The sequence below is a fragment of the Gymnogyps californianus genome, chromosome 5, assembly GCF_018139145.2.
Source record: "Gymnogyps californianus isolate 813 chromosome 5, ASM1813914v2, whole genome shotgun sequence".
In the NCBI taxonomy this organism is placed as follows: Eukaryota; Metazoa; Chordata; class Aves; order Accipitriformes; family Cathartidae; genus Gymnogyps; species Gymnogyps californianus.
Genome location: NC_059475.1, coordinates 59,652,211 through 59,678,932, shown reverse-complemented (window position 1 = coordinate 59,678,932; position 26,722 = coordinate 59,652,211). Strand labels below are relative to the sequence as shown.

Genomic DNA, 26,722 nt, shown 5'->3' with positions numbered 1-26,722 from the left:
AGGTCTCTCTGCGGGCAGGGGGGCAGCAGGGCCGGTCTCACTGCCACATGCTGCCCATCACCCTTTGTCAGGGCTCTGATGTGCTTAATGATGAATTCCCAGGCCTTTGAGAAGGGATTATGTCTTCCAGAGACTAGAACAAAATATAATAAACTTAAAATAGCTGCTTCCTTATGGAATATGCCAACAAGCCCTACTGAAAACCCAGTAGAGTGTAAATTTGCATAAATCTGCATACATCTCCATAATTTCAGCCTCACCCATCAGACCTGCTCCAGTAATGAAGTGCTGCCTGACATTGCGGGCAGCCGAGGGTATTTGACACACGCCAGGCCACAAACGCTACTGCTAACGGGGCCCCTCAGTGCCGCTGCCCCAATTCTCATTAGAGACAGGCCACCATGACTGTCCCCAGCCATTGGGTTCCTGCCTGCATCCCTCCCCAGGGACCCCTAGCACCGGCACCAAACCTCTTTCCCCTTGTACCACGAGAAGATGCGCTCTCTCGCCGCAGGGAATAACGTGCTAAATCCCCAGGTAGGTCCAGGAGGGTCTTAGAACTGTCAGCCCAGGCGCAGAGGGAAGGAGCAAGCTCAGGCGGCTCAGTGGAAGGGATGGGGAGGGAAATGTTCGCTCAGGACTGCACCTCGTGCCCAGGGGATGGGAGAGAGGTCCCCGAGAGGAGGAACGGGGGACCCTGAGCAGAGATCTCCCAGCACTGAGCACACTGCTGGAAGGCAAAATAATCTGCTTTTAAACCCAACTAATGGGTCCAAGCACTGAAGGCTCCAGGCCACAGTCTGAAATGTGTTTGAGCACTGAATTTCCATCATGCATCCAGGGATGCATCCTTCAACCTGCTGTGTGCCCTGGGCAAATCCAGCACGGTGCTGGCTAAAGAGCAGGGTGCTGAGTTAGACCCCGACTTCCCCAGGTATCACCTGAGACCCGAATCTCAATGTTGAACTGTCTAAAAAGGACTGATACCTACAAAACACAGTTTAAAAACCAGAACCAACACCAGGGAGGCCGTGCCTGTGTGGCTGAGCCCTTATGGTAAAGGTTTGCTGTGGTTCCTTCACCATGCAGACACTTTTATTCAGGTGGGATGTGCTTGCTTGTGGTTTAGAGCACACCAGGAGTGACATGAGGGGCTGTAAGGGCTGGAGAGGCGGCGGTGTCCCCAGGGAGATGGTGGCTGCCCCCGGCATGAGGCCACGCTGTCAGATCTCCGTCTCGCTTGCATCATACAGAGGGTTGAGGTAGAAGACCTGGTGGTCTTTAGGAGCCATCTCCTGTGGCGTCTCCTCTCCAGGGTCAGCGATTGGTGGCTCCTGCAGCAGCGAGGGAGGGAAAAGCAACCGATGGGGAAGAGAAGCAAAACCCTCGGCAAAACCCACCCAGCACTGAGTCCCTGCGGCAGCCGAGGAGCTGGTGACTTGCGGGAGGACGGGACCGTCCTACAAACCCCTCCTGGCCTGGGGAAAGAAGGAGCCCTGCCAGGCATGTTGTACCTCCACCAGCACTCAGGAGTGTCCTGGCTGGGGCCATGCCACCTCCTGCCCACATTCCCAAGCATCCCTGTGTCCCTGGGCAGTGGCAACTCACCACATCGAACATGGGGTTGTCGAAGCCTTTGTCACTGGCTGCCTCAGGGGACACGGGCTCCTCCGCTCTGTCCCAGGGCCAGGGGAGACGCAGGGTGGGCAACCTGGGGAGAGACCTGGGCATTGCTCACCCGCATCCCTCCCGTCCCAGAAGCTCCCCCAGCTGAAACACTGCATCTTCAAGAGGTGGATGGGACAATACGGGGACAAAGTTTCAGGCTGTCCTTCAAATGGGATCTTTGTACCCTTTCCCAGGGAAAAGCTGCTCTATCCAGCAGAAACCATTAAGCCTGGAGGGCTGGGACCTGCATCCTGGAGGGAAGAGTTTGTCAGAGGCAGACAACCCCAGCACAGGCTTCGCTTTGGAGCCATCACTCTCCCCCCATGGCCTAAAATGAATTGCCACAGAGCTGACACCTGTTCCCACTGCAGTCTCAACAAGCACTAATTACTTTTATCATTACTTTTATCATGTTATCATTTTATCATCTTAATCACTGTCACTACTTCTATTATTTTCTTCATTACTCTTATCCTAAGGGTCCCAGTCACCAAGCATCATCCCCTGCACCAGGCACCTGGTGTGGGTGGGCTCAGCAGTGGGTCCGCACACACCACCGCACGTCCTGAGAGCCCACTGATACTTAAACACTGTGACCACAGCCTCTATATATGCAATCGGAGGAGCTGTGCTATCTGCAGGGAGGCTGTGCCAGGCCCTTTTTGTGGAAACAAGCTAAATTTGCTGGTTCGCTGGTGGTCAGGACAGCTCTGCTGCATGGAGGCAGACTGTTCGCAGGCTCCCAGGGCCTCCTGCCTAATTTGCAGCACCCCTGCTGCTGTCGGATGCCTCCACGATGCCCGGCAGCACTGCCCGAAAGGGCCCTGCCCCAGAGCAGCTCTGGGACACGCAGCAGGAGCGGGTCGGCCGGGGACGTGGCCTGGGCTCGGGTTCAGCTCCATCTCCTGTAGCTACACGAACTCCCTTCTGCTGCTGACGGAGCCAGTTTCAAAGGCCTGTCCGGCGTCCAAAGAAGTGTCAGTGGAAGATAAATCATCAAGTAGCAATTATGGGGCTGGGAGTTTTATTTAGAAATTAAATGAAGGCGCGGGTTTATTGCTAGGAAATGTCATGTCAGCACGTGCCGAGCAGCAGGGCAAGCATCCCTGGCCACGGCTGCTGCTGCGTGGCAAGAAAACCCCAGCAGAGGAACCAGGAGGGAAGAAACAACCTGACTTGTGAGCCTGCAACACGGCTGGCATGCCCTGGCAGACACCAATGCACCTTGCACACACAAATTAAAGCAATTCCCACCCCCTGGTTATAAAAAGCATAGGATCCATCGTGTTTGCCTGTCAAGTAGGTGAGATGAGCCACAGTGGCTCAGCAGACAGCCCCCCCCACAAAGACGTCTGCCAATAAACCCTGCAAAACCATCCTTGGGAGAGGCAGTACCCTGCATGAAGGTGGATGCATGAGTGAGGAGCAGAGGTGGGTGCCCCAAGTGCCTGCTGTGGGCGCTGCCGGGATGCCCTGTTCACTGCTGGAGCCTGTCTCCAAGCTGTGAGGGGAAAAGGTGATGGAGAAGGATATTTCTGATCAGCTCCCCGCTGCGGTAAGGTCAGGTGCCGTGCACCCCACCGTCCCTCCCCTGGGACCTGCACACCACTCTCCACACTGCATGAGCAACTAATGCATCAGAAGCTGCTTTTGCTTCTGGATGCTGTCACTCCCTTTCATGGCTACAAAGCTGTGGGACGAGTGCTTTGAATTATTTTGATGCATTTCTATTTAGCAGCTGGCAGTTTCAGTCTTCCATCCCCCCGCAGGACTACAAACTAACAGTTACAAGGAACAGGAGATGTCCCCAGGCAGCACGACCAGGCTGCGCAGAGCTCCAACCGAGCCACAGCAGCCCCACTCCCGCCAGAGCACACTGTGCCACATGGCACCAAGAAGCAAGTCCTCCCAGCCAAGTACCAGTCCAAGAATATGGAAGTGCCTTTCAGCCACCTCATGTCCAATAAACTGTGAGGAAGAACGAGGGCAATGGTTTTAAACTAAGAGAGGGTAGATTCAGATTAGATATAAGGAAGAAATTCTTTAGTATGAGGGTGGTGAGACACTGTAACAGGTTGCCCAGAGAAGTTGTGGCTGCCCCATCATTGGAAGTGTTCACGGTCAGGCTGGATGGGGCTTTGAGCAATCTGATCTAGTGGAAAATGTCCCTGCCCACGGCTGGCGGGGTAGACTAGATGATCTTCAAAGGTCCCTTCCACCCCAAACCACTCTGTGATGCTATCAACTAGTAACGTTGGGTATAGCAGACTGCCTGGCCATGCCCACCACCATGGGAGCTCTGGGCAGCCCTGCATGCCTCTGTGCCACCAGGCTGGCTGGAAGGACAGCCTTGGGATGATAGCTGCCCCCAGGCAGGAGAAGCCTGGCAACATGCTGCCAGCAGAAGCCTCATCCCTACCTTAGCTTTCCCTTTCTGTAGAGAAAGAGAATCCCTCCAAGCAACAGGAGACCGAAGAGTAGCCCCAAGATCGTCCTTGCTGTGATCCTGCTCAATACATGGCTCCCCACTTGCCCGCTGAAAGTGCTGCCAGTGGCCACCTCCATTTTGCCACTTGAAATGCCAAGTGCTTCACCTGGGAAAGGGCAGGAAGAAATAGGGGTGAAGACTGGACAGGGCAACACAGCCCCGCAGTGGCTCACGCACAGGGCAGAAGGAGCCTGGGGTTGGGTCTGGCACTGCTCGCTTGGTCGATCACCTTTCCCCGGCGACAGGGGGTGGGATACACAGCTGGGTGGACCCAACTGGGACAAGCCCATGTGGGTCTGCTACACACACAACAACCACCAGGTCCCCTGGCTGTGACCTACATGCTCATCAGCATCTGCCAGCTTACATGGCTGCCTCCACACGCAGCATTCTGGCTGGAAAGCAGCTCTGCAGAGAGGGACCTGGGGGTCCTGGTGGGCACCAAGCTGACCATGGCCAGACATGGCATGGAAGGACAATGGTATCCTGGGCTGCATGAGGAGGAGGGTTGCCAGCAGGTCAAGGGAGGTGACCCTTCCCCTCTGCTCTGCCCTGGCGAGACACAGCTGGAGTGCAGAGCCAGGCTCTTCTCAGTGGTGGCCAGTGACAGGGCAAGAGGCAATGGGCACAAATTGAAATACGGTAAATTCCACTTCAATATGAGAAAAAACTGTTCTACTGCAAAGGTGGTCAATCGCGAGGACAGATTGCCTGGAGATGTTGTGGAGTCTCCATCTTTGGAGACATTCAAAACCCAACTGGACACGTGGGTTGCTGGTGGGGGACAAGGAGCTCCGGACAGCAGTGGCACCTGCAGGGGAACCCCCAAGGACAACAGCGTTACCGTGCTGTGCTATGTCCTCCATGATGTCTGCTGCCAGCTGCCCCGCAGTGGTGCCAGTCTGCGCTCCTGCTCCATCATCGATCAGCACGATTTGGATGACAGGAGTGGAGCTTCGGGGTATGACTCCCAGGAAGGTCTGCGCTTTGTGCACCTTGGATATGGCCATCCGCATGCTGGCGTACTTGGGCTTTTCAAAACACAAGGAAACATGTAAAGCCCATGAGAGTGGTAGGCAGGAATTAGTCACCTCTACAGACAGCCACGATGGATGCACTAGCAAGGTCCACCTATAAATCTTCATGTGAGCCCCATCACAGAGCTGCCATCCCTGTTACCGCAGTGCTGCTGTGTTTCCCAAATGAGAGGTTCATACCTCCCCTCCCTTCCAAGCTGTGACCAGCACCCAGCATGCAGTGTCCCCCTGCGGAGGCGAGCGCACCGAGAAAGCAATTTCATGTAGCACACCCATTAAATGCTGTATTAAGACATGTGCGGCTGCAAGGACGGCAGGCAGCAGGCTTTCAGCTCGGGATCAATACAGCAATACTCTGATATCGATCCTCCTAGTGTAACTCGGAGCACGCCTCCTCCCCCAGCAGCTCCCAGCCAGGAGGAGGGATGTCATGCTGTGTCTGACAAGCACCAGCATGAAGTGATGCCTTGTAGAGCATGCATCTGAGTGCTGACCAGTGCCGGTTACCCACCCAATGCTTGCCTACTGGGGAATGAAAAAGCAGCCCAGCATTGGGACCCATCTCCCAGAGGCCATGGGATCCCCTGCTGCAGGTTCACATGATCCCAGCCACATGGGCTGACCTCCCATTTTATCTAGACCTGACCTCCTGGCTGACCTCCTGTGTTTTCTAGGCCGGCGTTTCCAGCAAGCCCCTCTGCATCCTTCCCCATCTGCATGCCGGCAGCTGTTCCTGCCCTGCGTTGAGAGGGGCAGCGTGGCTGTGGTGGGGAGCAAGGGAGGCTGCACCAGCCCTCACAGCAAGTTGGCACATCCAAGGGGCCAAATGTGGGGGAGTGAGCCCTGCGGGGTGGTGGGGAGTGAGGCTGAAGCCCCTGCGTCGCTGGGACCGCATGCCCCCCCAGACAGCCCCACCAGCATCGAGTCACCGGCAGATGTGGCCAGTGGCTTGTGGTTTTGTTAGCCCCTCCCAATCCGGCGGGCTGATGTACCTGGCTCAGCAAGGCTTGGACCAGTCTGTCCCGGTACTTCTGCAGGTCAAAATCAGGAGTGAAATCCAGGTTAATGGTGGCTCCTGCAGCCCGAAAACAGACAGACATGACATTGTCACCGAGCCCGGGCAGAGAGCTGCTGCAGCAGCACAGCTCCAACTGCCATGAAAGGCACTAGGGACCCTCCAGTACCTCTGCGCAACTGGTCTGGCTGGGCTCAGGAAAGGTGGCTCCACAGCCCTGCCTGAGCAGCGCTGCCCCAAGAAACCTCTCCCTCCCTCGCTCGTCTTTTTATCAGCTGGGTTTGATGAAAGGCTTTTCATTTCCACCATATTCCAGACAGAAGCTTTCCCTGGAAAGCTTTCTCCCACGTATCCCTCCAGGAAGCTCTGCATGTACCTGGTTTTGGGGCTGCAAGACTGTGATTCACCAATGCTACCCTGGCTTTGGAGGGAAGGCAGAGAGGAGGGGACACCTGTGCTCGCTGTACCACTGCACTGCAGTCATTGAGTCAAATATTTTCCTCGGAAAAAACGCAAGTAAGTATTTGTTGAAATATGAAATTCTCCTAAAGGCTTTAAGGGGCTTTGCTTTTAGGAGCACATTGGAGAAACATATGGTGCCGTTTTAATGAATTTGGTATGACATGCCAAATACGATATACCAAATATCTAGGTACAATTGTGCATGAAGAATTCCCCTTAGAAACCTTCCAGGTGGATTAATGGAGAAGCGCCCATTGTAGAGGGAACGCTGTCAATCTGCATGTTTTTATCATCTTAAATGAAATAAAACGAATTTGCTGTTGGAAGGCTGACATTACGGTGAAAAAGATACATTTCCTCTGAGTGTTTTCCACTGCATAGATTCAGCACAGCCCTATTAGCTTGACGAGCTGTGACATCCTGACAGGATAAACCAGAGGCAGGGACAAAGGGCTGCAACTCAGAACAGGCTCCCAAAAGCCAGGCTGATGCTTCAGAGAGATGTCCTGGGAGGGTGGCATGTGGGATGCAGATGGGACCTGCGGATGGGACCCATGGGAGCAGTGATACAGCAAAACTTCAGCCCACGACCAGCAGCACCCCCCACACCCAGCTTTCCCCCGCGGAGCCCGGGGAAGGGGCTGGGGCAGCCAGGGTGGCAGAGAGGAGGAATAGGGCCATGCCCCCCACTCACCGCAGACCCCGCAGCAGTGGCCAAGGGGTTGCAAAGGGCTCTGGCATGCTGGCACTGGGCACTGCCTCCCCGACGCCCTGAGCAGGGCTGCGCAGATGCGGTGGCTATCCTAAAGGAGAGCAGGGCAGCGTCAGTCCCTCGCCCCACAAATTGCAATGGCACCCCCCTAAATTGCAATGGGAGGACTCACCGGGGCGTTCCCGCAGGCACAGCCGGACTTGTCGGGACAGCCGGTGCCCGTCACCTGGAGAGTGCCATTGCCGTGAAACTGCAGCGGGGCGGAGGGACCCCGCAGGTACCCTGCCCAGGCCTCGGGGCTGCTGAGCTCCTGCGCGGGGAAGAGCAGCAAAGCAGGTGAGTATCCCCAGCCAGGTCCCAGCGCTGTCCCCAGGCACCCGGCTGTGCCGCCTGGACGCTGGGTGCCATGTCTGACGGCCAGCTTGGGGCAGCCCCATTGCAGGCAGTGAGTGCAGCAGGAAAATCCTGCCAATACACCCATTCAGGTTTTTCCACGGGGCCAAAAGAAAAACCCTTTCTAATTTAAAACCGAAAAAAAAGGACCACAAATAAATCATGAGATGGCTGGGCTTTTTTTTCTTTTTGCTTTCCCTCTTTCTGTGGGCCCAGAGAATTCAAGTTATCAGCTTTTAATTACTGGGAGGAAGGGGCTGGATCTGAGGTGTTTTCCTTCAATATGGGAAGTGTTTCAGTGGGCTCGGCATTAGTGAAGGCTGAGCCGGACTGACCAGCCTCATCCTGCCAAGCCGCTGGTAATTCCCTCACCCGTTTTCTTTCACAGGAGGCTTCTCCATGCCCTGGCACAACAGGAGGATTTCTCAGGCCCTGGGGTGAAAATACCCCACACAGAGCAAGGAGTGGGCTGGCTACAAAGGGACAAAGTAGCTTATAAGGTCAGTTTTTAGGAAATACGCTATAATCACAAACATAAAAAGCACCTTCTCCTTCCATCTCATTGCTTAGCAGCAACCTCCACCCCAGGGCACAGCCAGCTGCAGTCCCTGGGGGGGTGGATTTAGGGGGGACAATGTGCCATGGGGTAGTCCCCAGGCATCAGTGGGACCGGCATCACTCCGAGCACCCAAGACCATCCACCTCTGCATCCCTGGGGCTACATGTGCCCGAGGTGAGCTCTGTTGGGATGCTGCCTTGTCCAGACTCGCCTGTACCCGCCTGGACACCGACTGAGTTTATTACTCAAAAAGCAGTTACCTAATGCCTAGTCCTGAAATGGCAGATCCCAGGCAGTGCAGCAGCAGAAATAATAAATAACGTATGAAATGTCTGCCGCATCTCCCACTCCTGGAAGGAGCCTGTGTTTACTGCTGCAGCGCCTGTGATCTTTCACTACTCTGACTGGCGAGGGACAGGGCTCGTCGTGTGCCTGATTCCCGGGCTGAAGCACAGCAGGCTGCCAGCGTTTCTATAATTATCCCTCCAATCAATTAAAGAGCAGTACCGAAGCAAAGCTGGGAGATGATCGCTGGGCCAAGGGCCATGTTAAGGTCAGGGGTGGGAGGGAGGTGTCCCCAGAGGGTCCCTGAGCGGCACGGTTGCGGACACATGCCTGGGAAGAGGGCAGCCCCTGGGTGCCGGAGAAGAACCGCCACTTGCGGGTGGTTTGACCTGTGCACGTTGGCCATTTTATTTTAATGTGAATAGTGAGAAGGCCTGTGCTCCCACACCGCAGAGAGGGAGGCGATAACAAACCGGTAGAGGGAAAAAATCATCGAGGCCATCCACAGCAGTAGCAGCCCATGAAGCTGCAGTGCCATGGGAGTACCCCATCTCCCCGCACAGTGCCGCTCCTCCATCCCCCGCTGATCCTTCCTCTCCTGACCTACTTTGGGGCCGTCGCAAGGTGGCATCGAGCCAGTTTCTCATCATCCCCACGTTACCTGGCCCATGAGAGAGATGCTGCGGAGATGAATCACTCGGCGCGATGAGTCGACATTTACCCGGAAGGAAGTTTCGGGCTGGAAGATAACATCGTCGTAGCGGCACGGGACACGTTCCTCATCCACAGAAAAGATGCGCCCACTTGGCTGAAGCTCCCTGCCGGGGGACACATCCTGCCACAGCGTGGGGTCGAACCACGCGTGGTGCTCGGCGTCGGCAAACCTCACTGTCGCACCTGGAAAAGCAACAGGAAAGGTTGAGCACGACCCAGACCCAAATCCGCAGCCTCAACGGGTGCATCTGGGTTGGTAAAACCAGGCGCTGCTTGGCCTGAAGCGGAGGAGCTCACCCCGCGGGCAGGGAGCGAAGGCCTGGCCCTGGCATTACCCTCCCCGGCATTCGCCGCAGGCACCTCCCAGAGCTCAGCAAAGCTTTCCAGCGCTCAGGGCTGGGGTCTCAGCAGCTCAGCCCGGACCCCACTTCTGGCTGCAGGCCTCCGGCCCCAGATCCCACAGGACATTTTTCCCCCCCTTCTTTAAAGCTCACCCTTATGGTTAGGGAGGAAAACAGCTGCCCAAATGCTGAATAACAGCTAAACGGGATAAAAATGGGTATGATAATTCATGTCCCAGTTTCCAAGCAGCCTAGCAGGCCTGCAGAAACATGACCGGCCCTGTTCCCCATAGTGGGTAACCCCAAAACCAGTGCCCCATTTAACCATTAATTATTTAACCATTAACCATTTCCCTGCTGGTCACAGTTAGTATCATCACGCAGTGCCCTGCTTCCTTCCCACCCTTCCCCAACAGCTGAATCTTTACCGATTCAGCTAGCATGCAGGCGTTTATTGACTGAATTATTTGCATTCGTTTTAAAATCATGCTTTAAAAAAATCCATTGTGAAAGTTGCCCCAGAAACACCTGTTGATTTCAGGGGAGCAGCACACGATCAGCAGGAAAAGCCCAGTGCAAAGCGCAGCTGCCAGAGCATCCCTGATGGGGGGAAACAGCCCCAGAGCAGAAAAATGATAGCGATGAAGGATTTTGGAGTGGCTCCAGACAGCCTGATGCTACAGTCCTTCCTCTGGGCAGACCCGTTTGGGCTTCTTCTCTCTTTTTTCTCTTTTTTTGCTGGTCAGAGCGCAGGCACAGGCGCTCTGCTTGGACTCTTCCTTTCCTGCAGCCGAACTAAACAGTTACTTGCCACTGAAAGCATTGGGTGGCTCTTAAATACCCCAAATACATCCCCCTAGCAAACAGCTTTCAGACTAATAACAGGCACTGGTGAAACAAACGGGCTGTCTCTGTCATGGCAAACCTGGGCTGGAGGCTAAGAGGGGAAGGAAGGATGCGCTCGTGCCGAAATGCCTGTGCACATTGGGCCAAAGGCCAGCTCACTGCGATGGCTGTGGTTCAGCTCACCGGTGTGTAATTCCTAACCAGTTTTCTTTAGAAATACCATGGCAAAGAAAATAAGGGCTTTGATGTGGCTACGTGCTTAATAGGCAGGGTAGAATACAAACATTATTTGCCTCTCTGCTACAACTTCAAAGGCTTCCCTACTATAATTACTTTTTTAGAAGACAGGTGATCTAGCAGGAAAAAAAGATCTGATGTGAGGGAGGTCATCAAAGAAAAGGTAGGTATTAAAAGAGGAGTGATTCACTTCGCTCTGAGATGGGACAGCAAAGACCTTTGTAGAAGAGTTTGGGCTGAATTTGCATGATTAATCAGGGGCTGATGGGGTGACTGGCCTGGGCACAAAATACCTGAGTCACAGCCTGGATCCCAGCTGCCATCGAAAGCTGCGAATCCTGCACCAGATGCCAGCACGAATTCTCCATTCAGGGGCAGGTACTAGACGAAGGGATTCAGAGTATTACTGTGCGGTCCCGCTGCCAGCCACCCAGGCTTGTAATCAAATAACAGTGCTAATTATTAGGCTGCCTATTACACTTGCTGTCTCTGAGGCACTTTACAGTCATTAGGAGTTACCCTCGCCGTGCCCCACGTTAATGGGAAAGTATCAGCTCCTGTTTTTACAGATGGGGATGCTGCGATGGGGAGAGGCAGTTTGACATTATCTTCCAGTAACACAGAAAAGCATGAAGCGTTCAGGGAAGCAAGAACAAGGAAAAAGCAAAATAAGCTCTTTTGACAGCTCCTTCCTCCTCTTGCACACACTCCCAGCAGCTCAGGAACGGCTTTATACATTGGTATGCCATGAAAAATCCAACCTTACTCTGCAAGTGCCCAGAGGTCCCCTTGCTTAATGGGTTCCCACCTCCATGGGCTGTGCTTGCCCCACAAAAAATAACTCAGGGGCCCAAGCAATGCTTGGTGAGGTGTTAGCTAGTGGATTCGCGCTTGGCGCATGCTAAGGAAAGGACACAGGGGCATTTGGCGTAGCTTGACATAGCTAGACACTCTTCTTGTTGGGTAGGACATCACCGGCAGGTCATCAGGGTCACCACAGTTGCCTGGCTTCAGCCCGGCCAGGTTTCTGCTCCAGGGCACAAGGACAAACCTCAACAGGCGCAGCTCTGCCATGGGAGCCCTTTCGGCAAGGAGCTGCAGCCACCCGGGTCACCAGCTGGTGCTGCCGACGCCGGGACAGGCCTTGGCAAACGACTGAATCAGGTGACTCGTTAACAGCACACGGGTTATTCAGCCCAGTCCATCTTATTTTACTTTTAGAAATTGCCAGAGAGAAAGTTGGGTTTTCCCCCAATATTTTCACGTGTCAAGGAGTGAGTGATGGTCAAGGCTTCCTTCTCCTCTAACTCGTTCTATCCAGGATTTTAGCATCACTCCCCAGACAGCAGCTGCAAGCCCTCCAGGACTGCATTATGCTGATGCACTGGGTCCTGTGCTCAGGCAGAAGCACATTAGATGGGATTTTAAGGTTTCATCTACTTAATTGGTCTTTAAATATGCATGTAGGTTAGAGAAAGCAAGACTTATGAATGACTGCTGCGGGTGGCTGCGATGATAGCTCTCTGTCTTTGGGGCAGTCTTGCCTGAGGATGTTCTGTCCCACACAGGGACCACCTTGGGGGGGTGGGGAATGGACATGGCAAAAAGCTCCTCACCCCAAGCTGTAGGCAGCTGTTTAGAAGTTTAGTGCCTTGGTGGTGTGGTGCTTTGAAGGCCATAGCCCAGGTCCCCCTCTTGGTTCAGGAACTGTGAGAAGCCAGGGTGGAGAGCAGAGGGTGGCTGCCACCAAGAAGAGCCCTGCAGTGCTCCTGTGCACCATCTGCTTCAGACCCAGCAATGTTGTACGTTGGGCTGGACAAGAGGGGATGACGAGGTGAATAGCTGAGGTCTGGGCAACGTCTGCCCCAAGGGTATGGAGTCTCCCCACCAGCCAGGAAGAAGCCTTTGCCTATGGACACTGCTCCATGTGTCATGCCTAACTGGAAAGCACGCCATCATGTTCTCTGAATTCCTATTACTCTTGAGTAAACCCGATTTTTCCAATACTGAAGCACTGAAAGAGGCTGAAAGGTCTGCCAGGATATGAATGGCAACGTGCCCTTTAGCTGCAGATATAAAAGCTGTATCTAGTGGCGTTTTGAGGCTCAGGACTTGGCCTGCTTTGAGCTGGGCAAGGTCTATGCAACCAGCTTCTTTCACAAGGTGCTTCACTTCAGAAGTGCCCTGGCTTGTTTTCCTGTGAGCCCACGCAGGAACGGGTGGTGGGACACTTTGTAGCAGTCAGCTAAAACGCCTATACTCAGGGCAGGTACCAGGAGCACTGCTGGCCAAGTCCCTTCTCCCAAACCCGCTGGGCCATTTCAGGCTGGAGCCACTCACCCCTGCCTCTTGCCCAGTTTGCAGGTTGCCACCCTGAAGCCTGCTGTGCAGGACGGGGCCAAGCAGGGAGGGTGGCCAGCTGGCTGCTGGGGTCCAGCTGAGCTGCTCAGGGTGGGGTTTTGGATGGGATGCAGTGGATCGTTTCACCAACGCAGAGTACCAGCTCTTCACAGCAGTCACTTGTGGGCACTCAGGCCTGTAGCTGCAGGGATCTTTGGGTGGAGGAAGAAAAATGAGACAGCAGCTGCTGGTGACAGGGATGGGTGACACAGCAGGGCCATGACTGGCTGGCCTCTGCTTGCTTTCCCAGGCTGCAGAAGTTGGCGTTTGTGACTGTTGTAGCTGGATCAAGACCACTGGGTTGGGAAGTCCCTGCTCGCATCCCTGCCTAACTGACAGCTCTTTCCCCTGTCGCTACCAAACACTTTGACTATGGCTGTGGGTCAGAGCTTCCCAAACGCCCTGCAGTGGCCACGCAGGACACAATGAGCTTTCCTGTCCAGGGGGTTGTTTGTTTGGATTTTCACAAATTAACTAGGGGGGAGAAAAAAGCCAGAGACAACACTTAGACAAATACGTGCCTACATTTGTAAGCTGCATCACTCACGCTGCTCCAGGGAGCAATGCAAGAGCATTGTGTGCATGCATTATGCACAAAGCAAAGCAAGGAAAACCGGTAAGGATTCACACAGCATGGTTGAGTTCAGTGTGGCAAAGGCAGGGATGAGGTGGGCTTGCTTGGTTAGAGATACACACGCTTGCACACACAGAGATGCACAAATACTGGTCCAATGACCAACCGAGGTCATGTCCTCCTGTGCCTGGGAGGGCCCAGGTGAGCGGGGTCTGGATGGGGTGCAGAGCAGACGCAGGGTCAGCCGTGCACGGCACCAATCCTGCCCACAGGGAGAGGTGGGAGAAAACGCCTCATGCTAAATCTGCCCCACGCCTGCAGCGCCTGTGCAGGGCTCTGGAGACACTGGCCTCTGGGCTCTCTGGAGAAGATGCAGCTTCTCCAGCTACCACTGGAGATCCCCCTCTACCACTGAGGCCAAAACCCCAGGCTGGCTGGACTTCCCAAGCCCAGAGGAAGCTGTCCACCTGAGTGTGAGTTTGGCAGGGAAATGACAGTCCCACAGTACACACAGCGTCCCAGCTGCTGACCCCTTCACTCTCTGGGACTGCCCAAACGCTGTTAGCACCAGCCCTGGAATTAAAATGCAACACAACGCGATGCGAGCCAGGGGATGGAGTCCCCTCATCTCCACAAACATGAAGTGCAAAAAGAGCCCTGTACTTCTGCTTCGTAGCAGGAAGTTCTGAGGCTGGCCCCTGCAGCTACGGCTCCTTGCCCACCAAGGCGGACATGTTGTCTATCCACCACCAGCCCTCCCCAAGATGCACGCCACTGGGCAGCATTTCAGAAGGTGCTCCATTGTCCATTGGATCTTAGTTTGTAAATAATTTGCCCTTTCTTTTTTCCTAACATAAGTTAAGCCTCTCAGCTCGCTGCAGAGGACAAATGGAGACTCCGTTTGGGCAGTGGTTTTCTGCATTTGGGAGTTTAGTATAGAAATTGCATATAGGTTGGGCCACTTTCCAAGTACATTTTGAATTGAGCAATGACATGTACGAAAGGACCAGAGCCAAAAAGCTGGCAGTTTCATCTGCTTTCCCTTGCTCCTGCCAACCTGTACTCCAGGGCCATTAATACAGCGAGCTTAGAGTCCCATTAGTCATTTCCCTTCCCTGATACTGGTAAATGACTTATCTCCTCGGTCATCGTTATCAAGTGTAATGACAACTGAAACACAGCCATCATTCTTCTCATGAAAGTCAGCAAAAAAAAAAAGAGCAAAGACCCCATGTGGCTCTTGGCCCAGAGTCATCATGTTTGCAACCCCAGCGTTGCACCACTGAGAAGAATTCCCACTGCCCCAGTGCGTAAGTGAAAATGAAAGTAACCTCTGAAATGCAAAAGAAAAGCTGAGAGGCGGCTTTTGAAGTGGGTGGCTTTGAACCAGCCTCCAGCACATCCCGGCTCTGCTCGATTCACGAGCATCGGGCTGAGATGACTGACAGCAGCAGTGTGACCAGCGTGTCACCATCATCAGTGCAGGAAAAAATGCAGCACTTCTGCTTTGAACCCGGGTGAGCGATGCTCATGATTGCAGCCGGCTCTTCGCCCAGCCTTGTTTTAATTTGCAGCATCAACGGATTTGAATTTCTTGCTCAGGGGAGATGGTGCCACCATCCCCATCACGCAATGCCGGCACTGTCCGGGCATGCTGGGCTCCGCAGCGCTGCACCCATGGGTGCACCAGCGAGTAGATCAGTAGCCATTGGGGCTGCGCATATAGCTCCTGGGTACATCCCCTCGCCCAGCACCTGGCCTGGAGGCAGCTTCGGGGCTGGTGCTGGTGGCACCCTATCGAAAAACATTGCTGGGGTAGGATGCGAGGGGGTTATTTCTCCAACACAGAGTCCTGTAACCCACCACAGGTGTTAAAGTGCAAGGAAAATTATTTCTGTATCATCTCTCCCAGTCCTGCTTTGCTGGGGCAGCGGCAGCCCACAGATGGCAGCAGGCAGCCGGGGCAGCAGGCAGCTGGGGCAGCAGGCAGGCAGCCGCTGCCCATTGCTGCCCGCACGTGGGAATAGTGGGGGTTTTCCCAACACCCATTGGGGCCGGGGGGTCTGAGCGCAGCTGGGTGTGTGGGTGCTTGGGTGGGATCCAGCTGCTGACTGAAGGCCCCAGAAAGGCACGGGGCCAGATTCATCTGCAGGTGAATCCCTTTGATGGCTCTGGAGCGTTGCCAGGGGCTCGCTCGCCACAGGGTTTCTTGGATTTGTTAGCGGGGATTCACTCGCTCGCTTTCCTGCCTGGGTGAAGCTCCCACCTGCATCCTCGGGTTGGCATCCTTCCCCCCAGCCGCACACACCACCCCATGCCCCCAGCCTGCTGCCAGATCTGGCCTGCCCCCGCCATGGCCCCCAATCCCACACTGGCTATTGCAGATCCCCCATGAGAGGGGCCTGCAAAGCAGGATGACCTGCGGCCACCCCGAGGCCTCTGGGTGAGCGAGGAGGGTGACCTGCTGCTGGACTAGGACCTTGCTGCCCAAAGAGCTCCCTGCCCAGGCACGTGCCCCCATGAGGAGCGGGGCTTTAGCATCCCAAGGAAACCAGGCAAGAAACGCAGTTTCTATCCCCATGAAACACACGCTCAGGCAGGCTGGTGCAATGCGGAACAGGGCTCAGAAGCTAGTGCTCCTCTCCACAGGACCCATTGGCAGCGGGCAGAAGATGCCCACCAGCCTTCCTCTGCTCCTAGCAATAATTCACCCCTCTGCTTTCACCCCCCAGAGCAGGCAGAGGCCACAGGCAAAGGAGCAGTGCGCCGGCAGGACGTCATCATTTCAGTGTCATCCCCTGCAAGCTAACGAGGTGCTTGGCTGCTCTCCCCTGCCTGCATCCCTGCCTCCCTCTCCTGCAAGGCAGGGTCCTTTGGCAGCAGTGCGGCCGCGCTCTCATTAATGCAGGAGCCAGTTCCCCTGCCGCGTCTGCTCGTCACGTTTTATGTTGCATTTCGGGGTGCGGGCTCCCTGCATCACCTGCCCAAGCTGGCCTTGCCACCGTGTCCCCTGGCACAGAGGTGGCCCAGCACATTGGGTTCCTGAAGCATCATGCTCCTGCCCATCCCCACAAAGGAGCTGCAGCTCCCGGCCATCCCGCGCAGGTGCTGGCCGGCACACCCCCTGCCAAACCACCCTGCAGACCCCAATAAAAGCCGGGGGGATAAAAAAAGCAATGGGCCCAAAAAGGCCATTAATTTGACTGCAGCCCCCCAGTGCACACCTCCAGATGCGGAGCCAAACAGGTCCCAGCAGGGTGCAGAAATTGGGTGTCCCGGGGAGACACAGGGATGTCAAGAGCCCCTCAGGGAGTACATTGAGGTAAACCAGCCCAAGACACTTGAGTTACGGATGCAGAAGGCACACAGAGGCTTAAAGCAATTTGCCAAATCTATTTCAGGTTAGTTCAGCTCATTTTCCTGAAAGTCCCTCCACAGACAAGGTCAGAGAGAGCTGGAAAGCGGCTCGAGGTGCAGGCAGGGAAGCCATCCCCAGCGGCGAGGGACGGCAGCTGATCCACGGAGCAGCCACCCAGCCAGACCTGCCCCAGCATCCGCTCCAGCCTGGGATGCCAGCAAGCTGCTCCGCTCATCACAGGCTTTCCTCCTGCTGGAAACTAGACTGCAAGGAGCAAATAAACTCGGGAAGGCGACTGTAAAAGGCTGTTTTACTGCACTCCTTTCCTAGGGCAAACCTTCAGCGGGAATGCTGCTGGAGAAAAGCCTGCAGGATTCGGGCTCGTAATTATGTGCTGGCACACACGCATGCACACATGCACTCCTGTGAAATTTTTTACCTTCATTTCAGGAGAAGGAAAAATAATCCCTTTTCTGGGTGTCTCATTACCCTGCTGTTTGGGAAGCAGGGGGGAGGGAGTGCTGGTGCCTGGGATGAGCACAAACTGTGGCAATTCATTAGAGCCGGCGCCCCTGGAGAGCAATTGGCATTTCGAGATCAATCTCTGCCAGGAACCGAGCGGGAGCATCCTGCAGCAAAGCCGAGTACATTCTGCTCTCGCAATTAGGCAGCTAAAAATATAAGGCTGGGCGAGGCGTCCCTGGTTAGACCTCAGTGCCCCACACGCTCCTGACCCTCGCCTGGCCTTTCTGGCCCCTCACCACGCAGGCAGGAAGGAGGTACGGGCAGCTGCCGCCACCGTGGCAGGGCTCGGTGATGGGGCAGAGCTGGAAAGGTGACATCGGCGCTGCTGAATAACCCCAGCCAGTGCCTTGACCCTGGCACCATGGGGGTTGAGAGAGGCTGCTCTGCCCACGTGGCTAAACCCGACTCCTGCCACCCCAAAAATAGCAAGTGGCATCATCCATCCCTGGCCCTCGCTGCGGTGCTGGCTGGCTTGGGTACAAACTGCACCAGGGCTGGTGTTATCGGGGCAAACATTGGGCTCGCAGGCACAGCCTTTGGAAGCGCAGCCCTAGCCAGAGGGTCCAAACCTCTCGGAGGAGCCCTTCTCCCCCAGCAGGGAGACAAGCCAACCCAAAGCCTGCCTTGCCCTGGAGCACCCACGTCAGGCACTGCCACCCTGAGCACCTCCATCTTTTTTGTGGATTTACCCCCAGGCGCCTCTGAAAGCCGGCAAAATACTGATCTGCATCTTTAAGCAGCTAAATACCATAGAAAATCCAGCCTAATCACAATGGTTGTGCTTCAAAGTCACTTACACTTAAGCTGGATTTGGATTTAGTGTGCAGCTGAATTAGGGACCCACTCGAAACTTCAGACCAAATAACCACTGAGCTGGGCGATAAATGGGTTTCCTCTGAGCGGGGAGGCAGGCTGCATGCCCCAACAGCCCCGGCCTCCTCCAAGAAACCAGCTCTCAGCGCTCAGCTGGTGCCCGCATGGGATGGATGGGGAGGGGAGCTGGAGGGTTCACCATACAGAAGTGTTTCCTTTAATATAGGTGCCTAGCAGGGGCTGATGGTGGCACACGAGGACCCCCTGCCACCCCAGGTCTCGCTCCACTCAGCTGGGGAGTTGGGATGGGAGGTCTCATGCTGCCCCTCCGCCGGCCGGGCACCGGCACCGAGCATCCCCTCCCTGCACCCGCTGCGGCCGGCACCGTCCTCATGAAAGTCAACGAGAGCCCAGCTCCTTCCCCGGCCATGAATTTCCTCCTGCACTACTACAGCAAGCAACGCTCTCTTTTTTTTTGGCCAAAGGCTGTATAGCATCTCCATGGCGACTCTAAAGCTTAATGTATTCCTGCTGATTTAAGTGATTAATGCTCCGGCGCAGCGCGGCCGGCAGCCGAACAGGTGCAGCCCAGCCTCTCTGCAAAAAGCCTCACGACCAATTCATTTTCTAACCACCTGGTTGCCAAATTTCACACCATCCCCACAAGTGGCAGACCGGCTCAGGTGCTGGGTTTCATTCCTGTTTCATCCCTAATCTTGGCAGTCCCCCTATCACCTGGTGACAACAGAGCACGGCAGCGCACGGGAGGGAAGTGGCTGAGCTGAAATTAAAAAGAAATATTAACCGCCACGCTAGGAAACTTGCTGGGACAGTTCATCACGAATCGTTGGGGCGGTGATGCTCAGAAGGAAGGTCTGAGCTGCAGTACGGGACGAGCAGCTTGCTCGCTCACAGGTGGTGCAATTCAGTGCAGCAGCGGGGCGAGCCCCTGGCTGGAGGGGAACGGTGCCATGCTCTTACAGCTGGTGCTGCTGCCATGATTTATTCCCTCATGGGCCCCCCAGCCCTCCTCTCCTCCTGCACAGCAGTGGGACTATAATATTCACTGTAACCCTGGAGCCCACGCAGCTGCTGCCCCGGGGGCTCCCACGAGGACTGCTGGATCCTTTAATTGGGATGAGTTGGGGGCTAGTCCGGCACCCTGACCCCGTCACTCAGTCACGATGGGAAATGTCCACCTGAGCAGCCGGCGTACGGTCGGCACGGCGGCGCAGCCACGGATGTCATTAGTTGTGCAAAGGTTGTGTTGCGCCTCCCTCTCCTTCGGCCAGCCGCAGGGCTGCTCGGCTCGGCTCCTTAGCTTCGTTGTGAAAGGCTCACGCCATAATGAATAACGCTACTTTGCAATTATGCACTTTGCAGGCCTCTGATGAAAGTACTTTAGAAATATTATACATTCATCTGTAAGTAAAATAAAATCTACTGGAGTGATATTTTGCTCTTTTCTTCTCTGGGTAAATTCCACATCATTTATTACATTATATTCGTACATATTTCCCCAGTACATTCTTTCCTTCTAAAATTCATATTTAAAATGCCATATAAATAAAGTAACTCCTCCAAATATTTATAGAGGGATTAAATGTGGCACATGGCGTTATTAAAGCATCAAAACTATTAGTGGCATAGACAGCCTGAACAAATTACACCACATAAATTTCAGGGGCTTGTTTGGATTTAATGGCCGATAAAAGAGCAAAACCGCCCTAAAACCGAGAGAGAAAACTTGGCCACAAGCTTGTCCTGTCCAGGAGAGGAGGTTTTACAAACGGGATCCAGCCCATTTTGTGCCATCCCGGCGCTGGGATGGGACTCGCCGGCGACCCGTCCCGCACCAGCATGTTGGGGCACCAGGTTTGCTTTTCCCTTTAATTCCTCCCTGTTAAATTTGATCCTCCAAACCATGGGGATCGAGACCCCGCGCTTTCATGGCTGCCTGTCAGCCTGCTCTGGGCAGGGCTCCTCTTTTGGGGGGACACTGGGTTGCTCAGAAACTCCTCCAAGGTGAGACCCTCCAATCTTATATCTCACCCAACATATGCATTTCAGTAGGGTTTCATGCCCATCCTGCCACAGCCAGGTTAATAATAGCACAGAAAAATATAAAACCGAATGGCACTTGAAAGAAAATTTCTCAAGCAACATTCTGGGATTTCCCAGAATGGTTTGTTTTCATTTCGAGATCTTTTGATGTCAGCTTCGCTTAGCGTCTGCCCGGGGCTAGAGCCTGCTCCGTGTCGGCAACGCCGTGGGTTGGTGCTCCTCAGCAAACTACTGCCAAGGTCTCAGTCCCATGGAGGAGGTTTTATGCTTACTTTGGGGAGGAAAAATTAATTTCTTCCAAATGAAAGTGGTTTTTGGGGTGCTCCCCCTCTTAGCCGCCAATGAAAAAAAAATAATCCCAGAAATGGGCTTTTTGGCTCCACGGTGCAGAGATCCCCGGGCTCCTGTGACTTTTGTTCCCTGCCCCAGCCGAGGCATTCTGGGCGAGTCTGGCTGGAGCAAAATGTCAAAGTCCCTGGAGAGGGGGACAGGGGGACATGCCACCCGGCTGGCAGTGCTCCAGCGCCAGCCCTGCCCTCACCCACCCTCCGGCGCCGCCAGACGCTGCCTTACCATGTCCGTCAGCGCATGGGGAGACCTGACGAAGACTGAGATGACCTGTAAGAAAAGGAAAAATAAAAGCAGGCTTTCCCCCAGCAAGTAAAGGGCTTTTCTGAATGCCCAATGGCATTTTGCAAAAAAAAAACCAAAAAAAAACCCCAAAACATAAAAATGGCCAATACCTTGTTCTTCTCAAAATGAACCACGTCGCTGGCACAGGGGACTCTGCCTTTCTCCCAGTTGGAGGCGGTTTCAAAATTGGTGTTGGGAATCCACTGCTTGTACACGGCGGTGGCAGCAGCTGGGAAAAGCAGGGAAACCAGTGTAACAGTCCGTGGAAGGCACTGGGAGGCCTCTCCGGGATGTGCTACGGGATGGGTTGGCCTTTTCAGGCCACATTTGGGGATTTTCCACCCAGGAGCAGCCCCTGCATGTTCCCAGTTGAGCAGTCACAGACCTCCTTCCTGCACAGGGGATTTTTTTGGCTGGGTGATGGCTTTTACCCACCCAGGTAGGAAGAGGAGTAAGGGACAAATATTTGGCAGGCAGAGACAAGGCAGGAAAGTCCTGCAGGCAATGGGCAAGAATAACATACACCCGGTACCTAAGCATTCATTGCAGTGGGGTTTTTTGCCACTCAGACTAATCAAATGTGCAGAGACCCCTCGACCTTGGTGTTTCCAGTAGGTACAGAGCAGGCACGCGGAGCTGGCAGGACCACGAGGACAGGGCGAGAGGAGAAAGGGCATTTGCTATGGGACATGTAGCACAAAATATGGGCTGGTTTCATGTGTTTGGGGCTGGAGGGGGGAGGATTCAACGGTGTCCTGCAGCCTGAGGCACCAGCAGGTTGGGAAATAGAGATCTTCCCCACGGGGCTTGCTGGGACGGCAGCGGTCCTGCCCATGGGTCCTCGCAGGGATGAGCCCGCTGGCCGGGGACGGGCCGTGGCAGAGGTGGGTTTCCACTCTGTTTGCACGAGCGCGATGGAGCCGCACGCCTCCAAGCCTGACATTGCCCAGGCTTGGCTGGGAGATGCACGTTCAGCTGAAGATGAATCTGCAGCAGCCTGAATTAAACAGCTTCAGGCAAGTGAGTTACGAGACAGAAAAGAGGAAAAAAAAAAAAAAAAGAAAAAAACTTTGCTCTTAACGTGGATCATCTTTTCTTTAGTGGAAAAACCCACAAAACTACAAAACACGTAGAAAGCCAGTCGTGGAGGGGACCAGGCAGTGGAGTGGGACTTGGGCACTGGAGGTCAGGTGGAGAGGGGGGCAGGAGGGGGCATGGGGACCCCCCGGCCCGGCCTGGGGAGGGAGGGTGGTCTGAATGACTCCAGCTGATGGAGGAAGATGCACTGCAGAAAGCCTAGGCCCTGCTAGTCCAAATGATGGGGAGGGATGTGGCTGGTTGTGCTAAATAAGCTCTGCAGAGGCTTTATCAGCACACAACGATTGCCTCAGAGCATAATTTGCACTGACTCTGCCAGGGGCTCTGCTGAGACCATTTGCTGTACGTAGCCATGTCCGGGTGAAGAGGAAACGATGTATTTTTAACCAGAATGAAAGTCCCAATGTACTACCAGGGGCTGGTGCAAGGTGCAGAGGGGCTCCCCCAGCCCCGCACCGGGCTGCAGCCACTGCTTTCAGCTGCCTGAAGGAGCCCTCGGGCAGAGCAAACACCCTCCTGCCCCATATCCACTTTAAAAAGCCACTGAGAGGGAAAAAGACTGGAACAGTGATGAGAACAGGACCCAAGCAGCTGCTTGCAGTGTTGTGGGCACAAACACCTTGCTGGCTTGGAGTCGAAAAGAACTTAAGAAAGGAAAAAGCCCCCAGATGGTAACTGGAAGTTGTTCTGTTCCTGCTGCGGTTGACTTGTGTCCTTCCCATCCCAGGAAGCCAGGGAACGGAGAGGTTAAAGCTCCAGCTGAAAGGCTCAGCTGGCCCATTGCACGCACACCTCATGTTTCTGCAGCTGCAAGGTGTTGTGTCAAGCCAGCTCGTGCCACCCCACACCACAGAGATGGCTCTGCGTGCCGACCCAGCTGCATCGGCAGCTCCTCCAGCCAGGGGCTCTGGGGCCACGGAGGTTAATCTCCTGTTGCAAAGCCTTTTCCCCCATGCAGGTGCGCTGATGCATTCCTGCACCTTCCACAGCCCTGGAAATATCAGCGTGCTATTTAATCAGCCTTGTCTCCAGGGAAGCGCAGTCCTTGAACATCAAAGCAACATGCATATTCAACAAAGAGTGTGTCCTGCTGTGCAGAGCTGCTGGCTTCCAGTAAGAGCAGGAAAACCCGAGCTGCAGAGGTGCAGCGGGCATGATACAGTAAGCCCAGCCTCATTCCCCTGCCTTCTCTCTGTCTGGCTAGAAATGCCTTTTCCCTTTTGTGTTACAGATACGCCTTAAGTGACAGAGCCTGCAGCTCTGCTCCGAAACAGGATTGCCAAAAGCACACTCAAAACGGGGAGGTTGTCCAGCGGTCACCCCTGCTCGCCATGGCAGTCAGGCCCTGGGCATACTCACCAAGAAGCTGCAGGACACCGAGGAGGAAGAAGAGGCGCTTCATTTTGCAGCAGGCCACCAGCCCTCGCCTCCGCAGCCCCTGCCCGGCTGGACCTTGGACCCTCCCCGGGGTCACGTGATGGGTTCAGCCCGGAGGAGGCTGTAGGGAGAAGGGAGTAAACCAGTACGGGAGGCAGGTTTCCCCCAGGACAAACCAGAGCCTTGCTCAGTTCCAGAAGCTGGTTTGCTCTCAGCTCTTTTCCCAAGCTCCCCACTTCCTTGGCATCCGTGGGTAGCCTGGGAGAGCCGCTGGGGAAGGGGGCAGGGAGGCGAGAGCGGTGGTCCCCCCAGCTCAGCTCACCGGACCTCGCCACCCACACTCCCTCCACCCACCTGGGTCCTGCTAAAGGGTGGCGAGTGCAAGCGCACCGCGTGCAAGTCCCACGCCGCTCTCCCCTGCAGAACGCCGGCTACCTTGTAATTACTAATAATGGTCTCAATGTATTTTCAATTAGCTCACTTGGAGGAGAGCAGCTCCCAGCAATGACTTGTAATTGTACTTTGGCCACCAGCTGATTTGCTCATTACCCGGCGCACGCCGTTGCAGCACCAGCACAGCCCCACGCTGCTTTTGTTGAAGCTGCCGGGGGTCAAAGGGGGCAGCTGGCGGTGGCACCAGTGCACATGGCTGCAGGAGGAGGAGGAAGGACTCCACCATCCCCGTCCTCCGCCCCAGCACAGAGTGATGCTGCGTGCAGGCCCAGGCCCATGTCTTTACAAAGGTGCGTTAGGAGCGGAAAAGGACAGGAGGAGAGCAACGACATCCTGGGAAGGGGACAGCGTGGGGATGGTGACAGAGGCCCACGCCATGGGGAGAGGTGGGGGCTCAGCACCCCTCCAGCAGGGACCCTTTGGCTGATGCTGGTACAAGCAGGATGAGGGCTGAAGATTGTGAATGCAGGGATTTACAGAAGCCCAGGAGGAGACTGGAGGAGTGCTTGGAAGGGACATCAGTGGAGGGGTCACAAACCACAAGAAGCTCTGACCTGACACCAGAAAGGATTTAGGAGCGCAGGAGGGGGAACAGGCCATCCTCATCCCACCCTTCATGCTCCCACTGCTTCCCAGCTTCCAACTGGGCAGACCGGGGGAAAGTGGGGATCAGGAACCCATCACTCCTGGGTAATCTTCTCTCTGTCTCCCAAAACCTTAACCCACTTGGTGCCATTTCCCACCTCTGCTGCAAGCACAGGAGTGAGAAGAGCAGCAGGGCTCCTGCCCCCAGGATGCCCCAGCGCAGCCCCGGGCGATGCACCATGCCCTGCGAAGGAACATGGAGGTGCTCCTGCCTGGAGCTCTGTCCCCACTGGTGTCGCGAGCATGGCCCACAAATTGCCAAGAGAAAAAGCTCCTGAGCAGCAGCTCTCAGCCTGGGCATCAGCCAAAACGTAGTCAGCACTTTCTGTGCAGGGAGCTGGATGCTGAGAGATGTCCTCGAGGTGAAAGGCTCCCGTGCTCTCATTACCACTCATAAATCTCTCACAGGGGACTCTTGAGGTGAATGCTGGCTGCAGTGAGATGTCCTGTATTTTAATAGAGGGGGAAAAAAGTATAAATCATGGATACTCAGCAATAACAGCTTAGGGAAAGGACTGCAGTGTGCAGAGGGCAGGGTGCATGCTTGTCTGCAGCCTCAGAATCCCGCAGCACAGCCAGGGCAGGCAGGAGGGGAGAAACCGGTCACGGGACCCTGTGCAAAGAGTGATGCCATGGCCCCCAAAACCCAGGGTTTCAGGGGGTGCTCCACATCCTTATTTTTACTTTTTGTACCCTGCAGCTGCTGCTTTTGGCGTGCTGCTCGTTTCAGCTGCTTGGCAGCTCCGGTCCCACCAAAGCTGATACTTGTTTGATTTTAAGTGAGCCAGGATTCTTCTGACAAGCAGGCAGAGGTCTAAAATACCCAATCTGCCCTGCGTTCGTCAGATGGACCGTTCCCACTCCCCCTGCTCTAGCATTAGGGTAGGACAGGGCAGGGCAATTACAGAAATCCCAGCAAAACCTGTGTTACTGGGGACAGCTGCTCACTGCAGCATTACTGCTGGGAGTGAGGGGACAGAATAACCTGGCCCTTGCCGCTGGTCTCTCCCCAGGGCCAGAGCATGCTCCTCTCCAACCCAGCTTTTGTCGCTGCTACCGCCCCAAGATGCTGCTGTACCCCAGGACCAGGCAGGCACAACGAAAGGCTGCAGAGGAGTGGGATTTGGATCAGGCGGTTACAGGGAGAGAGAAACAAAGATGAAAGGAAGCAGAAATCAGTCCCCAGAAATGAAAGCGGCTGCCCTAATGCGGAGATCAGCACATTTTACTCCTTGCCACCAGCCCGCCCTTCTGCTCCCCAGCCTGCTCGCCCGGTGCTGGCTGCCTGCGATGCCCCTGGGGAGGGTGAGCACGTCACCACTGCAGAGGGGGAAAACAGCGCACAGCGGATGCTTGACCTTCCCAGCATTGAGTTATAAACCGGTATCAAAGCCAGAAACACCATTCCCCTTAGTCAGTCAGCAAAGCCACCTCCTAAAGCCCTTCAGGGACATCCAGCGCCTCGCTGAATTTCCCTGTTGTACAACTGCATCTCTTCTCGACGCTTAAAACAGGTGCAGCCTGCGACACAAGGGATGTCTCCTCCCACATGAGCCCTCAGTCCTGGCACACTGCAGCTGGAAAGGGAGCCCAGCACTGAGCCCATCGGCATGAAGTGCCGACAGTTGTGACCACCAGTCCCCGAGGTGGGTGATCGCTCCTAACTCACACACGGTCCCTGCAGCCCTCCGAACAGTCAAGTTGCAATAGCATTGTCCCCAGAAAGTCATTAAGCGCATGGAAAAATTATTCTGTGATAACCACATTAGGCCCCGTGGCCACAAACAGAGAGGGCAGAAGCATGCCAAAACCAGCTGGCTCCAACCCCCCCGGTGCCGAAGCTACCTCCCTGCGGGGGCTCGAGGCTGCTCCCAGGGCATGCTGACAGGCTGGGCTGTACCCAGGCACACGTTATTTGCCAGTCTCCTTGGCGTGATGCATCATTCATTGCTTAAGGTTTGGACACGAAGCTAATCCTAAATAATTGGGGAGAAGTGCCCTGTCAGGTGACAGCCCCTCTAGCTG

The 26,722-nt window shown here is 55.0% G+C and overlaps 1 protein-coding gene across 1 annotated transcript; it reads right to left on the bottom strand.

Annotated features, from left to right (window-relative positions):
• Positions 1–1,223: 1,223 nt before the first annotated feature.
• Positions 1,224–24,278, bottom strand: AMN (amnion associated transmembrane protein). Its single transcript, XM_050897915.1, has 13 exons — positions 24,149–24,278; positions 23,582–23,674; positions 21,235–21,353; positions 21,065–21,109; positions 11,051–11,138; positions 9,281–9,516; positions 7,555–7,692; positions 7,365–7,473; positions 6,186–6,268; positions 5,001–5,187; positions 4,088–4,262; positions 1,609–1,711; positions 1,224–1,334 (listed from the first exon to the last, which is right to left on the bottom strand). The coding sequence occupies exons 1-13, from the start codon at positions 24,276–24,278 to the stop codon at positions 1,224–1,226; spliced, it is 1,617 nt and encodes a 538-aa protein (XP_050753872.1).
• Positions 24,279–26,722: the final 2,444 nt, after the last annotated feature.

Excerpts from the sequence above, each read along its gene's own strand:
- AMN (XM_050897915.1), bottom strand. The coding sequence starts at position 24,278 with ATGGTGGAGTCCTTCCTCCTCCTCCTGCAGCCATGTGCACTGGTGCCA. Across the intron at positions 21,110-21,234 it reads TTCATTTTGAGAAGAACAAG|GTCATCTCAGTCTTCGTCAG; the intron begins GTATTGGCCATT and ends CTTTTCTTACAG. Across the intron at positions 7,474-7,554 it reads GTGCCTGCGGGAACGCCCCG|GATAGCCACCGCATCTGCGC; the intron begins GTGAGTCCTCCC and ends GCTCTCCTTTAG.